General features: G+C 48.8%; 3 protein-coding genes across 3 annotated transcripts; all 3 read right to left on the reverse strand.

Annotated features, from left to right (window-relative positions):
• Window positions 1-2,233: 2,233 nt before the first annotated feature.
• Window positions 2,234-3,551, reverse strand: LOC101776939 (NADPH-dependent aldehyde reductase-like protein, chloroplastic). Its single transcript, XM_004954146.2, has one exon. It carries the CDS (start codon window positions 3,363-3,365, stop codon window positions 2,490-2,492), a length of 876 nt encoding a protein of 291 aa, XP_004954203.2. The 5' UTR covers window positions 3,366-3,551; the 3' UTR covers window positions 2,234-2,489.
• An 81-nt stretch (window positions 3,552-3,632) lies between these two features.
• LOC101778570 (putrescine hydroxycinnamoyltransferase 1-like) lies at window positions 3,633-5,575 on the reverse strand. The gene is given in 3 exon segments (XM_022826097.1): window positions 3,633-4,897; window positions 4,900-4,957; window positions 4,959-5,575. Coding segments are annotated over 3 exon segments (1,281 nt in total). The 5' UTR covers window positions 5,100-5,575; the 3' UTR covers window positions 3,633-3,815.
• Window positions 5,576-13,114: 7,539 nt separating this feature from the next.
• On the reverse strand, window positions 13,115-14,524 carry LOC101778983 (anthocyanin 5-aromatic acyltransferase). The gene has a single exon (XM_004954151.2). The coding sequence runs from the start codon at window positions 14,522-14,524 to the stop codon at window positions 13,115-13,117; it is 1,410 nt and encodes a 469-aa protein (XP_004954208.1).
• Between the last annotated feature and the right edge of the window lie 274 nt (window positions 14,525-14,798).

The raw sequence follows: 14,798 nt of genomic DNA on the forward strand, positions 1-14,798 counted from the left end.
GAACTGGCTCGCAGCAATTTGTGAAAGGAAGAAAAGATGCTATCTAGACTTTCCCATTCCATCCATCTTCTCCGGCTAAGGCAGGCAGATGAACGAAACACTGCCATTTTGTTATTTCATCGGCTGATCATAACAATATACAAGCACTTAATGCACGATGCACCAGGTTGAGAGTATAGTCAAATGAAATACAAAAAAAAATACCCCCAGATGCTAATGTGGAACATATTCTAAGTTTTATTAACATTGTACACACTTAGTTTCATAATTCTAGCGACGTATCATCTTAATTTATATGACATTGTTTTAATGAGAAAAAGATCCTGTTAAGGGACCGGTGTTGAGTTCTTAACCTCGACATTGCAGGCTTGCAGCCAGGTAGGTAGGGGACACTAACAGTTTTGGAAAGGTGCGTGCCTGAAATCTTGAAAAGGCAATCATCTGAGCAACTGTCGGACTGGTCCATCATGGATTCGTCGAGGCCTGGTTGGAAAGGAGCAAGACTGCCAGATCTTGTGGAGACCCATGCGTGACCCATCGCTGATATGATCGTTCTGCGCACACTAAGGAAGGCATTAATATAATAGCGTCCGAAATACTCAAATACAGGCCTTGCATTCGTGTCAATGTGCGTATATAGCGCTACGTGAATTCCAGTGTATACCGTGTAGGGGTGGCTATCGATCGTGGCCTTCACACTTCTTTCACAATCCAACTCAGTTCTATCTATTTTTAGCTCAAAATCATACATGATCCGACTCTTATAAATCTGATACGCTAGGCTAAATTAAAGAGTCATTTACCACCCCTGTACACGTGATGGGCACGAGGCATTTGAATTTGAACGACACGAACGAGGCATACGCGTCTAGTATATTTCAACTGTGCGATACAGTACATCAGCTTCCATCTCAACTTGTCGGTGTCACGACGTGGTAGGCGACCACGACGAGATGCTGGTATGTGGTCCCTTTCGTCTAAAATTGCAACTTGCGTTATTGTTTTCTTTACGAGGCCAGGAATCCGTAACATCGATCCAATCAAACTAACGCATTGAAATTGATCAGCATTTCGTTAAGAAGAAGCTTGACAAAGGAATTATTTATTTGCCATATGTAACTCTACCAGCTAAGCAGTGGATGTTCTAGTTGTCTGGAAAAAAAAATCTTTTCTTCATTTTGTAGTAAGATGGGTTTACATGATATGTTCTCGTCCCATTTTAAGGGGGTGTTAAGATGTAATTAAATACCATATGTATTAGAGACTAAACTGTAAAAGAGTCGTAACGGAGGAGGATCGAGAAAGAGACATCCATATGTAAACTTTTCCCACTCAGCTCTTGCCTCTGTTCTTCTCCTCGCAACCTTAGATGATGAAATTCTTCAAGGTTTTCCGATTAACCTCCAATAGAATCTCACAAAAGCGTTGATACGTGCAAGCTCTCCAAGTATCTTGGCTGTCCTGGTCTGGCCGTCTGGGCGCTACTCGTCTGAGGCTCTGAGCAACCAGGCTCACCTGGTTGAATGCTTGAATCCAATCCAAAGCGTCAAGAAGTTGAGCATTGTTCATCATCTACGGTATCAAGTGCGGTCGTACAAATGAATGAACACGCATACAAGTACTGTAAATAAATAAAATCCATGCAGCGCATACAGTCAGGCGTCAGCCGAGTTGGATCGAGAAGCAGATCGGACCCCCAAGACGCGCGCGCTGGGTCCTCGTCTAAAAATGCAACCTGCATTGTGTTTTTTCACGAGGCCAGTATTTCGTAACATCGATCCAAACTCACCTCTCCAGAGTACGCCCAAGGGGTTAGGACTTGGGAGTAGATGAACCTACCGTTCAAAAAATTAAAATGCAAAACCGTCTGCACATCTACCACGCAAAATTTCCGCGCGCGAGTTTAATATCCTTTTTGAAACTTTTTGAAAACTGATGTCGTATTAGCGAACCAGTAACCTCTCGAATGGTTCAGTGTCACGCCATCGCGCGGAGTGTGGTTGAGCTATCGCTTTAGGGCCTGTTTGGTTCTACCAAATTTAGCAGCTATCCTAGAGTGCGAAGCAGCGAAACCTTGAAATAGCTGTCTGGCCCATGCAACAGTCATGTATATATTGAACGTATGGGGTCGGACGCCGGACGGTAGTTGGTAGGTAGCTGGCCACGGCTGCAACCAAACAGTGCAGGCAGTTTAGGCGTTGTTGTTGAGATCGGAGGTTGTTCCTCTGCCATCTAAAAGCCCAAGTTTATGAGAGCTCGGACGAGGAACAAAAAAATCGTATCAAGTTACAATGATAGGTTATTTGGAGAATTGGAGGGGTAAACAAATAGCTTATTCTACTCCAACTGGTTTGTGGAGAAGAAGCTGGCTGCATAGTTATTCTTTGGGAGGCGCTGAATTGAAGGCCAGTGCAGCGTTGCGCAATGACACGAATGACCTTGAGTCCTATCGTCCACACTTCCGCATCGTGTGTTCGTGTCTGATGTCTCTACACGTAGCCACCGTTGACACGAATGACCTGCCCGTTGATCCACCCGGCTTCGTCGGTGCACAGGAAGCCCACCACCGGCGCCACGTCCTCCGGCTCGCCGATCCTCCCCATGGGGCACTCCCGCGCGGCGGCCGCCACGCGCTCCTCCGTCTTCCCCGCGTAGAACATGGGCGTGGCGATCGGCCCCGGCGCGACGCTGTTGGCCGTGATCCCCGTCCCGGCGAGCTCCTTTGCCAGCACCTTGGTCATGGCCTCCACGGCCGCCTTGGTCGCCACGTACGCGCCGTACCCCGGGCGCAGCGACCCCACGTTGGACGACGAGAAGGTCACGATGCGGCCGCCGCCGCCGCGGACCAGCCGCCGCGCCGCCTCGCGGCAGCACAGGAAGGCGCCGCGCGCGTTCACGCCGAACGCGGCGTCCCACTGCTCGGGGGTGGTGTCGGCGATGCGCGGGTACGCCGCGTCCTGCACCCCCGCGGCGGCCACTAGGACGTGCAGGTCTGGCCCGAACGCCGCCTCCGCCGCGTCGAACAGGCGCGCCACCTGCGCCGGGTCGGACACGTCCGCGTCCACCGCGACGGCGCGCGGCGGCGCCGCGGGAGGGCGGGACCCCGAGTTGAGCGCCGCGACGAGCTGGTCCGCGGGGGCCGGGTCGCCGACGTAGCCGACCACGACGCGGGCGCCGAGGGACGCCAGGTGCGCGGTGACCGCGGCGCCGATGCCGCCGGAGCCGCCCGTCACGATGGCCACCCGGCCTCGGAGCGGCTCGGGCGGTGTCGCAGCTTGGTGCGAAACGTTGCTCGTTGCCATCATGTTCCAATTGGTGTGCTTTGGACTGGATGTGTGTGCCGCAGGCGTCGAGCCGTCTCCCATTTTATAAACAGATGCAAAGTGAGACAGATGCTGCAGGGTTGCTGACCTGCTTGATGCGGCGCAGGTTACTCTCTAGACTCAGGTTGGAGTCATACTCCTGTGCTTCGAATTTACTACGTCCTTACGATCTTAATTTTAAGATTTTAATTCTATGTTTCTACTGAATAGAATCTATATTTTCACGATTTATGAGATTCAAGATCTTATGATTTCGACCTTAGAGATCACCTATTCAATCTAGAACTTACGATTTTGACGATCTTGATCGCACTTGGTCACTTGGATTCGGTTGGACTTTTATTTTGTCGTCAAATGCAGCACTAGCACCGTACAACATGCTACTGCTACGCAGATGCCAGCACAAACTGCTAGTAGGAAAAAAAATTACAGAAACGCAATGCGAAGAATAAGTCCAGCAGATACATTTCATTTCATGGTCTGCTCCCACAGCTACTTGAGGTCCTCGTAGAGCAGCTCCTTGAACCGGGCTAGGCTCTTGGGCTCCATGGCCACCACGACGTCGAGCCGGCCGTCGCCGTCCGGGCCGGGCACAAGGTACACGAGGCCGCTGAACTGGAGGCAGGCCCGGCTCATGAACGCCGGCCGGCCCCAGCCGAAGTCCGCGTCGTAGATCGGCAGCCCCTGCCAGCTAATCACCCACAGGTCTGTCTCCGGCATGACCCACTCCCCCTTGCGCAGGCCCGCCGCGTCGCTCACCACCTGCTCCAGGTGGTCCACCAGCGACCGGACGTACTCGTCGTCCAGCCGGGCGGTGGCGCCGGAGATCATGTCCGCGGCGGCGTCGAGAGACCCGGAGACGACGTCGCCCACCTTGGCCACCGCCGACGCGCGGAAGATGGCGTTGCCGAGGTAGCCGTCGGGGAGCGGCGGGGTGACGCGGGAGCGCGCGTCGGCGGTCATGTACAGGCGGGTGTCCTCCGCCGCCGCGAGGCCCCGCGCCCTGCACGCGCACCGCCACACGTGGGCGACCACGGCCTTGAACGTGGACAGCTTCTTGCCGCCCTTGAGCGCGTCGACCTGGGCCCTGGACACGGGCAGGATGGCGGAGTCGAACGGGGCCTTCGAACCGCCGCCTCCGCGCCGGGAGTACTCGGCGTGGTCGAAGCGCACGTCGGGAGGGGAGCGCGCGCGGAGGAGCGTGCGGTCCAGCCAAGGGCGGCGCGGCGCGGCCTCGCCGCCGGCGCCTCTCGCGATGGCGGCCCACGTGTTGACGAAGTCCAGCGCCGCGAGGCCGTCCGCCGCCATGTGGTGGATCGCCGCGCCGACGCACACGCCGCCGCACTTGAAGAACGTCACCTGGAACATGGCCAGAATGCCGGCACGCTCGTCGCCGCCGCCGTCGGCCGAGGGGACAAGCATCCGCCGCAGCTCGTCGGACGGGACGAAGCCTCCGAGGTCTTGGAGGGCGGCGTCGGTGCGCGCGGTGACGAAGAGCACGCCGTCGCCGGTGCAGTGGATCTCCGGGCGGCCAGCGCCGTCAAGCCCTAACCGGCCGGCGAGGGGGTAGTACCGAGTAGCGCCTGGGACAGGGCGGCCTTGAGGACGTCCGGCGAGAAGAAGGCCCGGCCCGGGGCTGGGTCGGTACACGTAGATGGTGGGCGTGTGGCTCCTGGCCACGAGGAGGTCGAGGTTGGAGAGCCACACGCCATGCTTGGGCGTGGCCGCGTCGCTGGGCGTCACCATGCAAGACTCGAGGATCTCCACCACCGCCATTTCTGCTAGGAGAGGGAGGTGGATCGATGTCCTCGCTCCTCAGAGGCTAACTTTGCAGCTCAGTTGTCTGTCGGGGCCTCTGCTGGGTGTTCTTATTCTTCACGCGTGTGTCGTCATAAATCGAGAGGATTTCATCAGTACGGCGGACATGCATCCAACAACCGATCGAGTTGTTTGCCTACGCATGCACCATGGCACCATGTCTCTAGATCTTGATGCTCATGGATGGAGATCGACGCTATTGCGTCCATGATTTTGCTGTGACGATTAATCTCGAGTTCGGTTGCTCAGTATATGGAGGTGGACTGACTGAATACTCGCCGACAGATTAGCAACGCATTGGTAGCTTTGGTTCAATATTTACTGGTGAGCTCTACGTTTGTGGCATTTTTTGGAGGATGAATGGATGTAGCTGTGGCTGTGGCAAGATTATATTTTCTGCCAGCCTGATCCCATGAGTCGAAAAGATAAGACAGTTTGATCAACTTACAAGTGCATTTTTTTTTCGAAACAGCTAGTACGTGTTCTTGACTTGTTTGCTCTGTGATGATGTCGGGAACCCGAAAGACAGACATGTCCAGATTTGCGCTTGGCTGTTGAGGCATCGCTGTTAGAGCAGCTGTAGACCTTTAGCGTGGCTCCAAATTGAACACGAGACTATTTTCAAAGGAAAAAAAAACTGAACATGCGAGAGCCTTTTGTTGAACATTACGAGGTAATTTGCAGCCAAACCTCGCCATATTTTTTTCATGTTTTTTTAACAATGCATTACTGACTTTTTTAACATTAAATTTGTAGCCAAACATCACTAGATTTTGTCAAGCGTGAGATAAGATGAGTTTTGCAGCTATATATTTGTTAGGGCCATTCTATGGCAAAATTCTTTTCTGTTAGCTTCATCAGCCAATGTAGCATCAACAACTCACAGAGACGTAACCCTTCTCCCAAGTACAATGGAGGCTGAGCGACGGGCTTAGGCCACATGATGACCCGTAGAACCATCGAGTCTGGTTCTCATGTGTAGTCACAGTGCGTGACATATAATTTGATGAACTTCAAAAACCTTTACTTTACATACCTTCTTTCAAAAAAAAACTTACATACCTTGACAATCCAAGACTATATAGTAAGCAAACAATAATCAAAAGCCTCATTTGGCAGAGTTTATTTCAATTTCAGCTTCATATGTTTTGCGCAAAATGATATTATGTTTTGCGCAAAACGAGGTACTGTAACATGAAGTCATTTCGTAAACCGATGTCTAAAATGAATTAAAAATCAATAAAGATACTATTTTTAATTTCACTGGTTTTAGTTTCACCGATAAAGTCGTTTTAGGAGAAACCTCACAGACGGGGAGCAACTCCAAGAGTACCCTAAAAAATTCTTCCTCAAAACTATGTATTGGGGTTCTCCTAAAAAAAATTGCCCCCAAAAACATATCAATCCACAGCAGATCGCTAATAAATTACCTCCAATATTTCAAAACAGGCCACGTCATCATATTGGGCCCATTAGAAGGGACGCGCGGGCGTGCAGGAATCAGGATTGGGGGAGGAATGCCAACGCTAAAATATACGCGGTGGCAGGCTATTTTTAGTGTCGCTAAAAAATTGGGGAAGGTTTGGGTGAACTGTTGAAGTTTGTTTTTTCTCTTTTTCTCCCTAAAAAAGATATTGGGGGTAAGATTAGCAACCTTTTGGAGTTGCTCTAAGAGCAAGAGCAACTCCAAGAGCCTGCTAATCTTACTCCTAATACCTTTTTAAGAAAAAAAAGAGGAAAAAGAACTCCAACAATCCACCTAAACCTTCCCTAACTTTTTAGCGACGCTAAAAAACAGTCTCCCTCCGCGTATATTTTAGCGTTGGCGTTCCTCCCCCAATCCTGATTCCCGCACGCCCACGCGTCCCTTCCGATGGGCCCAATACGATGACGTGGCCTGTGTTTGAAATATTGAAGGCTATTTATTAGCGATCTGCTGTGGACTGATATGTTTTTGGGGGAAATTTTTTTGAAAGAACTCCCAATATATAGTTTTGAGGAAGAATTTTTTAAGATATTCTTGGAGTTGCTATAAGATCCCTGTCAAGAAAGGGCCAGTCTCATTCACGTGCCACTTTAGTCGGTGTCGCATGATCTTGTCCTATTAATTTGATGGTGACTAAAAACATTGGAAGACACGCATACATGTTAAATTGGACATGTCTTCGTGATAATTGAGGCTACGCCGTGCGGCTCTACTGCTGTTGGAGCAGGTGTACTGCACTACTGCTGGCGGCAGTGTGTGGCTCTAAATCGAACACAGAGCACCCTACAATAATGCAGAATCTTTGCTGTTCACTTTACAATAATCAGCTTCACTTATTTACCACTACCTTCATCCCAAATTATAGATTGTCATCTGGATATACACCATATCTGCATACATGATAAAAACTATGAATCTAAAACTATGAATCTAGTTAGAAATACCAAAACAACCTATAATTTAATACGGAGGGAGTATATATTGCTAGCTAGGATTTACTAGTTTGGTAGCTACTTTTTCTTTTACGAGCATTGATAAATTATTTGGAATGTTATCAATATAGCAATTGGGTTAAACCCACTAAATCAATAACACATAGTATGCATGAAAATTGGTTAATAAAATAGAAATTTACTTTTTTTTTGTTATGTGTGTTGCGTCTCTTATGTACTTATAACGATTTGGTTCTTAAGAAAAAGTGGGGTATGCGGGCTGCTTTCAGGAATGTAGTATTTGCGAATTTGATTTCCGCGTAAAAACACAAGGGATACTGTTCACTTGGCAAAGTAAGATATTGATATGTTTGTTTTGGATATCTTTGGAAAAAAAAAAGACCATCCGATGGTATTGCAAGAAAAAAATTCCCTGAGTGAGGTTGTTGCCTTATCGCTTTATGCCCGAAAGGCATAATTTCGTATCATTATAGTGTCCGCTACTCAGCATGAAGCCTTGCAGGTCGCCATCACGTGTTGGGTAATAACATGCCACGTGCACGTGCTGACGTACAAATAATGCAGTACGTGTCACTGTCGCCTCTCCAGAACAAGCACTACTGTACAAGACAATGTCACGATCTGTCAATCCCCCGGGGAAAAACGACATGAGCGGGTGCTGCCGTCGTAAATGTAAAGAGCACAATTGCTGTCAAGATGGGGCTGCGTGCTCTTTTGTCGGGTTGCTTTAGGCATGGGCATGCCATCAACCGACAGCTCAGCTGAGACGAGACCCGATGGCTACAGCGTTGCACGCCATCCACGTGAGTTCCTTTTTCTTTGGAACTTTGGCATATCTTCTTGGCTCAGTTTGACTCGTGGGCTCTTGGGAACAGAATATGCTCCTTTTCCTCGAGTTGGTTTCAGCGCTGAACGAACTCTACTTGAGCAGTTTTTTCTTCTTCTACAATCCCCTAATTACATAATCATTTTATTTTTCTAAATTCATAAATATTTTTATGCATCTGTACATGTCATAACAAAATCGACCTGTAATTTGGAACGGAGAGAGTATGTTGTTTTAGCTTTTTTAAATTTATAATTGTTTGCTATGCATCGAAACATAACATATACGTGGCAAAATTTATAAATTTATAAAAGTTAAAACGGCCTATACTCCTTCTACCCAAACTATAAATTCTTTTAGCTTTTTAAGGTAGATAGATTTGTTATGCATCTATACTTAGATTATATTTAGATACATAATAAAAATTATACATCTAAAGATATCAAAATAAACTATAATCGGAAGGAACAAGGTATTTAGAGCGGTAAAAAGTCACCCTAGCAGAAGATGTCGGCGACGACTTTTAGAGCAAAATAACACACACAGTTGACCGGGACACTGGACCAGAGGCAGGCATGCGACGCACGTGTCGCAGTTTCGTGGCGTCGCTGGGAAGACGATCAAACTGGCCGGTGAGCTGCAGAGTGCACGCGACGACCGAAGCGGAGGTTGAGTTGGGGCGTGGACCAGCTACATGTGGACCGCATCCTCGGCGCAGTTGAGCGTGCAGTACTGGAAGTTTGGGATCTACAGAATCTCTTTTTAAACCACAGGCAATCACCTCATGCAGTTTGAGGTCGTATATACTATTTTTGCAAAAGAAAGTACAACTCAAGTAGTGTATACCAAAAATTTTGGTTTGTCCCCACGATCGATCTGGCGGTAGCAGTTTGCCCAGTCGCTTCTTGTGGCTGAGAACCGAGATCCGGGAGGCGTCTGCTAGACTGCTATTGCATCGTGCTTGGTGCCATGCGTGTAGGACCAAATGTGGTGTGGTACCGGACGCACCATTGCTACACGACAAAGAAAATATCACCATATTATAGTACTAGTACTATGTAATGTACTACCATATACTCCTCTGTCTAATTCAAAATAGTATATGGCCTAGGATGGGTTTGATCTGCAAATTTTGCAAAACATACTATTGTGAATTAAATAAAGAGAGCTATTAGCTATATATTTTTTTTCTTGAGAGATAGAGAGAGCTGTATATTATGCATGTATCTTGCACGATGCTAGAAGAACTACGACAAAGACTGCCAAGGAATCCGTTAATTTGCAATTTACGATGCATGGCGTGAAAAAACACGCGAATAGGTAACGAGCACACGCCATGCGTTACCTTTGACTCGTAAATGATACCGATGAGCTGGTTAGTCATGAGGGTCAAAGCAGGTGATGGGCATGCATGGTAACACATTATCTTTGCCCGTTACCTTTGTCAAGTCATGTAACCTATCTTTGATAACGGACGCGGTGCTTGTTATCAACGGGGATATGGATCTGTTGCCAAATATTTTGTTTTCACATGGTGATTTGTGATCGAGTGAGCTACACCAAAGGTCGTGAGTTGCTAAGCTAGGGTTGTACTATGTGGCTCTCGAGGTTGTGGCTGCAGCTTACAAGAAAGGGTAAGACACAACTCATAAATTGCTTATGGTGGATCCTCGATCTCCCTATATGAAACACTGACTGAGCCATTGATTTTGGACTAAGATATGGGGTTGAAATAGGAGAGGAGGGTATAAAGCTAAAATTCATTGCATGTTTATTTGAAGTGCACTTCCTGGCCTGCGTGGTTATACTCCGATACCTCCCCAATTAAAAATAAGGTCATTTTAAGATCATGGTCAATCTTTCTTGTAACTGGACTATTAATATAATTACTTTTACATTGATTGACAATATAGATTTGATGCCACTACGACATGTATTTTCAATATATTTAGTTACCACTATCGGAAACATCGTATTTTTATAAAAAATAAATATTGGTCAAAGTTTAACTAGTAGACCGTGGTAATGTCCTAAACGATCTATATTTTGGACCATAAAGCACTATTTCGTCGTCTAACGCCGTGCCTTCTGATTGCACACCACCAATGTAAAGTTACTCATTTAACTATCTAAAAATGACATAAAAAGATATACATCAATACAAGATATTACACTTTAAAATCGCGTTGCAGTGCTGTTGTTTTGACGACATAACCATGTGGGGAGCCCAGTAGCATGGAAGGTCTGAACACAGACATGGGATATATGGACACAATCGCATGTAACCTGAAGCACGCCAACCGCGTGGGAATCTTTTTGTGGATCTCCTTCACTTTTTTTTTCTTTTCGCTCGGTTCGATTCGTGACTCGTGAGTCGTGAGCACGAATCAGGGAGCAGCAGTGGATGGGTATGTGGAGGATGACACGAGCCTCTCTGCGCTATGGTACGCCGTACGCGCGTCTCACAAATGGACCATGCTGCCCATTTTTTCCCTCTTAGTAAAGGCATCTCATGCAATGTAGTATTTCTTTGATAATTTGAAGGAGGAGGAGGAAGGTGAGAGAAAGAAGTGATTGTTTAGCGAAACAAATTATCCTCCTACCGTTGTAGGAATTGCTGTTGCCAATACTCCTTTATTCTATACACAAATCAGGTAATATGGGTTTATATTATTATAAGACAATAAAAAACAAATTATTACAACAGATATCTGATAGCTTATTATCTTGAAACTACGTGCAGTACATGACACCTACTATTTTTTTTAAAAGAAAATAACATGGCACCTACTCTAAGAGGGCACCAAACGTACATGCCCTGATCCAGCTCTGAGCAATCTCGTTGTCGTTGAGGCCTCTTTTTCGTTACCAACCTCGATGAGGCCTTTTTTTCGTTATCGGAGAGTGACTGCTGGCGTGCCGCCGTGTTCTTCAGAGTTGGGCACTGGTCAGCATGGTGCCATGTAATGAACGTACAATCAATCACGTGTTGGGCAGCATGAGCATGGGGTCATTGTCGCCTCTGCCTGCCGAGGCGCTCTTGGAAAAGAAAACGTCACAATCCTACCCGCAAGCAAATATTTGATGGGGTTTTTATATAATAAATGGATATCATAACGAGCCACTACTATTCTACTCTATCTGATTCCCAGACCGGTATGGTATATGGTAGAGTAGAACTATAAGCAATAAAGAATGGCTTGGATACTCCAGCTTAGACAACTCACAAATGGAGGAAGGATCTATTTATTTCAGATTATAAACCATCTAAATTATATAATCTGATACAGTAAAAGAATATTTTAGGATCATAAATAGTCTGAAATAAGCTAGTCTGGTTTAGCGTGGTCTCGTGATGATATTTACCCTACTACCCATAGACCATAATTCAGCTTATATGATTTAGGCCCTGTTTAGTTCACCCCTAAATTCCAACTTTGACACTATGCAAAAAGAAGATTCCCCATCACATCAAACTTACGTTACATGCATGAAGTACTGAATATAGACGAAATCAAAAACTAATTGCACAGTTTTGTTGTACTTTGCGAGACGAATCTTTTGAGCCTAATTAGTCAATATTTGAATAATAATTCACAAATACAAACGAAACGCTACAGTTGCGCTATACTAATTTTGGTTGCTCAAAGTTGGACAATTAAACAAGACCTTAGGAGGAAAACAAACATGACCTAGTACGCAACTCCCAAATTGCTGACTGCGATGGATCCGCTACCTACAGCTACAAGAAACAATAGTGAAGATGACCTAGTACACAACTCCCAAGCTGACTGCGATGGATCCGCTACCTACAGCTACAGGAAACAATGATGAAGATGAAGCCAATGATTTTGGACCTAGGATATGGGAGTGAATAAGTGGGGAGGTGACAATGATTTTGGACCAAGGGCACGGGACTCCTAAATTATACTCCCTCCATCCCAAATTATAAGTCGCTTTGACTTTTTTGGTACATCCACTTTGCTATGCATCTAGACATATTGTTATATCTATACACATAGCAAAGTGAATGTATCAAAAAAGTAAAAACGACTTATAATTTAGGATGGAGGGAGTAGGTCGTTATAGTTTTTTAATTCATATTTTTGTTATGCACTTAATGTACTGCATAATAATATCTATAAATTTAGAAAATAATTTGAAACGGAATGAGTACCTTCTAATCGTAGACCAAGGTGGACCAGCTTAGACGTGATCATATCTACAATTGCTAACTCTATCAACTTCAACTCGGCAGCCCTATGAACATCAGGGGCTCTCTTTGTCTGTTGGTAGAAACAGCATGGGAGCCTAGCTAACACAGCCGCTATGCAATGTCATCGTAGAAGATCATCGTTGAGACAGTGACATATATAGTATTGCTACTTTGCTAGAAAGAGGAAGAGCGGGATAAAATTTAAATGGAATCTTACTGGTGGAAATCATGAACTTTACTGGCATTAATAGTCTGGCCAAATATATCGGTTGATCTTTCTAAAGAACGGCACAACCGCACAATGCAACACAATAACTTTACTGAATATAAAGCGGAAATAGATACAAATAGGCAGTCCTGAGAAGCTACAGAGTTTAAAAAGAACAATGGAAAACAATTACGACAACACCAGCAACAATGGAAATCACGCTCACGCAGTTAAAAGATAATGGTGCAGTGTTTGCACGGCGTTGCCATACTCTGCAGATTCAGCTAGCAGAGGCTGGCGAACAGGTCGAGGCAAAACGTACGGAACGCCTCCATCTCCGCGCGCGGCAGTGTCAGCCCGACCTCGATGCCGCCGTCCCCGTCGCGGCCGCTCTCCGCCAGCGCCACCGCGCCCGTCCGCTCCACGGACGCGATCTCCACCTTCCTCGGCCGCCCCCACGCCCCGCCGAAATCCGCCGCCGCGTACAGCCGCAGCTTCGGCGACCCGGCCACGGTCACCGCGCGCGCCGACGCGTACTCCCGCACGGTGCGCACCCACCCGCGCGCGTCCCGGAACGCACCCCCTTCCTCCGCGAGCCCCTCGATCACGCGCCATATGGCTGCCGAGGCGGCGGCCGCGGTGAGGCCGCGCGCTCCGGCCTCCACGCGGCAGACACCCAGGCAGTTGCCGAAGTAGTTCGCCGGGATCGGTGGGCTCGCGCGGGGCTTGCACCCGGTCACGAAACCGAAGCGCGCGCGGGGCGCGGCCGCTCCTCCGTCCACGTCGCGGCCGCTGCCGCTGCGGCGTGCGTGCACGATGCCCGCCCACGCCGCGCCGCACGCCAACGCGTAGGGCGAGCACCGCGCCGAGGTCTCGGACTCGACGTGCCTACCGAGCGCACGGAGCTGCTTGTCCGTGAACCGGAACGTCGCGAGCACGACGCCAGGGCGCCGGCTGAGGTCCCAGTCGCCGAGGCGCCTGTCGCCGGCCGCGACGAGAGCTCGGTGGTCGCGCACAAACGCCTCCCGGAGCCCGGCGTCATCCCGCACGGCGCCGCGGTCGAACAGCGGGGGCACGTCTATCGCCGCCACCGCCTTCTTGCAGTCGGGGCCGAGGCGGTGGGTGGTAGCCCACTTGTCGAGGAAGTGCGCGTAGCTGGAGCCGTCGGCCACGGCGTGGTGCAGCGTCGTGCCGATGCAGATGCCAGCACGAGGGAACACCGTGACCTGAACGGCGAGGACGTCCTGCGACCGAGAGCCGCCGTGTTGCCGCAGCGCGGGCAGCAGCGGATGGAGCCTCGCGGTGTCGCGAGCGTGGTCGCCGGCGAGGTCCTCGAAGTCGTCGCCGCTGACGGCCACGGTCAGCGGGACAGAGTCGCCGTGCGAGAACAGGACCTCCGGCGCCACGCCCTCGGACAACTCGCACGGCAGCTTCCCGGCCAGCGGGTAGAAGTGGTGCAGCGCGGCGGCGAGGGACTTCTTGAACTTTGGGAGCTCGCGGAGTGTGAAGTCGGAGGCGTCGAGGAGGTCGGCGTTGTCGTAGAAGAACAGGCGTTGCACGGGCGGGAAGCCCCAGAAAACGAGGTCGAAGAACGTGAGCGGCAGCGCTCGTGGCTGCCCTGCCGCCGGTGCCGGCGACGGCGAGACGTGACACTGCTCGAGGACGGTGACGGGGTGAAGTGGTTCAGGCGCCATCGTGGCGGGCAGACTCTTGGGGGTCAGGGTGCAATGGTTTTTTCGCTTTTGGCTCTGCCGGCTGTCGCTGTGATTCCTCTCGATTCTCTCTCTTAGTCCTGCTGAAAGCAATGTGGATCCAATATTTCTAGAGGACCTTGGGGGTGTTCGGATCTCCGGACTAAATTTTAGTTCTTGTCATATCGAATGTTTGGACACTAATTAAGAGTATTAAACATAGGCTAATTACAAAATCAATTTCACAACTTCTAGGCTAAATCGCGAGACGAATCCA

Source organism: Setaria italica, chromosome I (genome assembly GCF_000263155.2).
Source record: "Setaria italica strain Yugu1 chromosome I, Setaria_italica_v2.0, whole genome shotgun sequence".
Taxonomy (NCBI): domain Eukaryota; kingdom Viridiplantae; phylum Streptophyta; class Magnoliopsida; order Poales; family Poaceae; genus Setaria; species Setaria italica.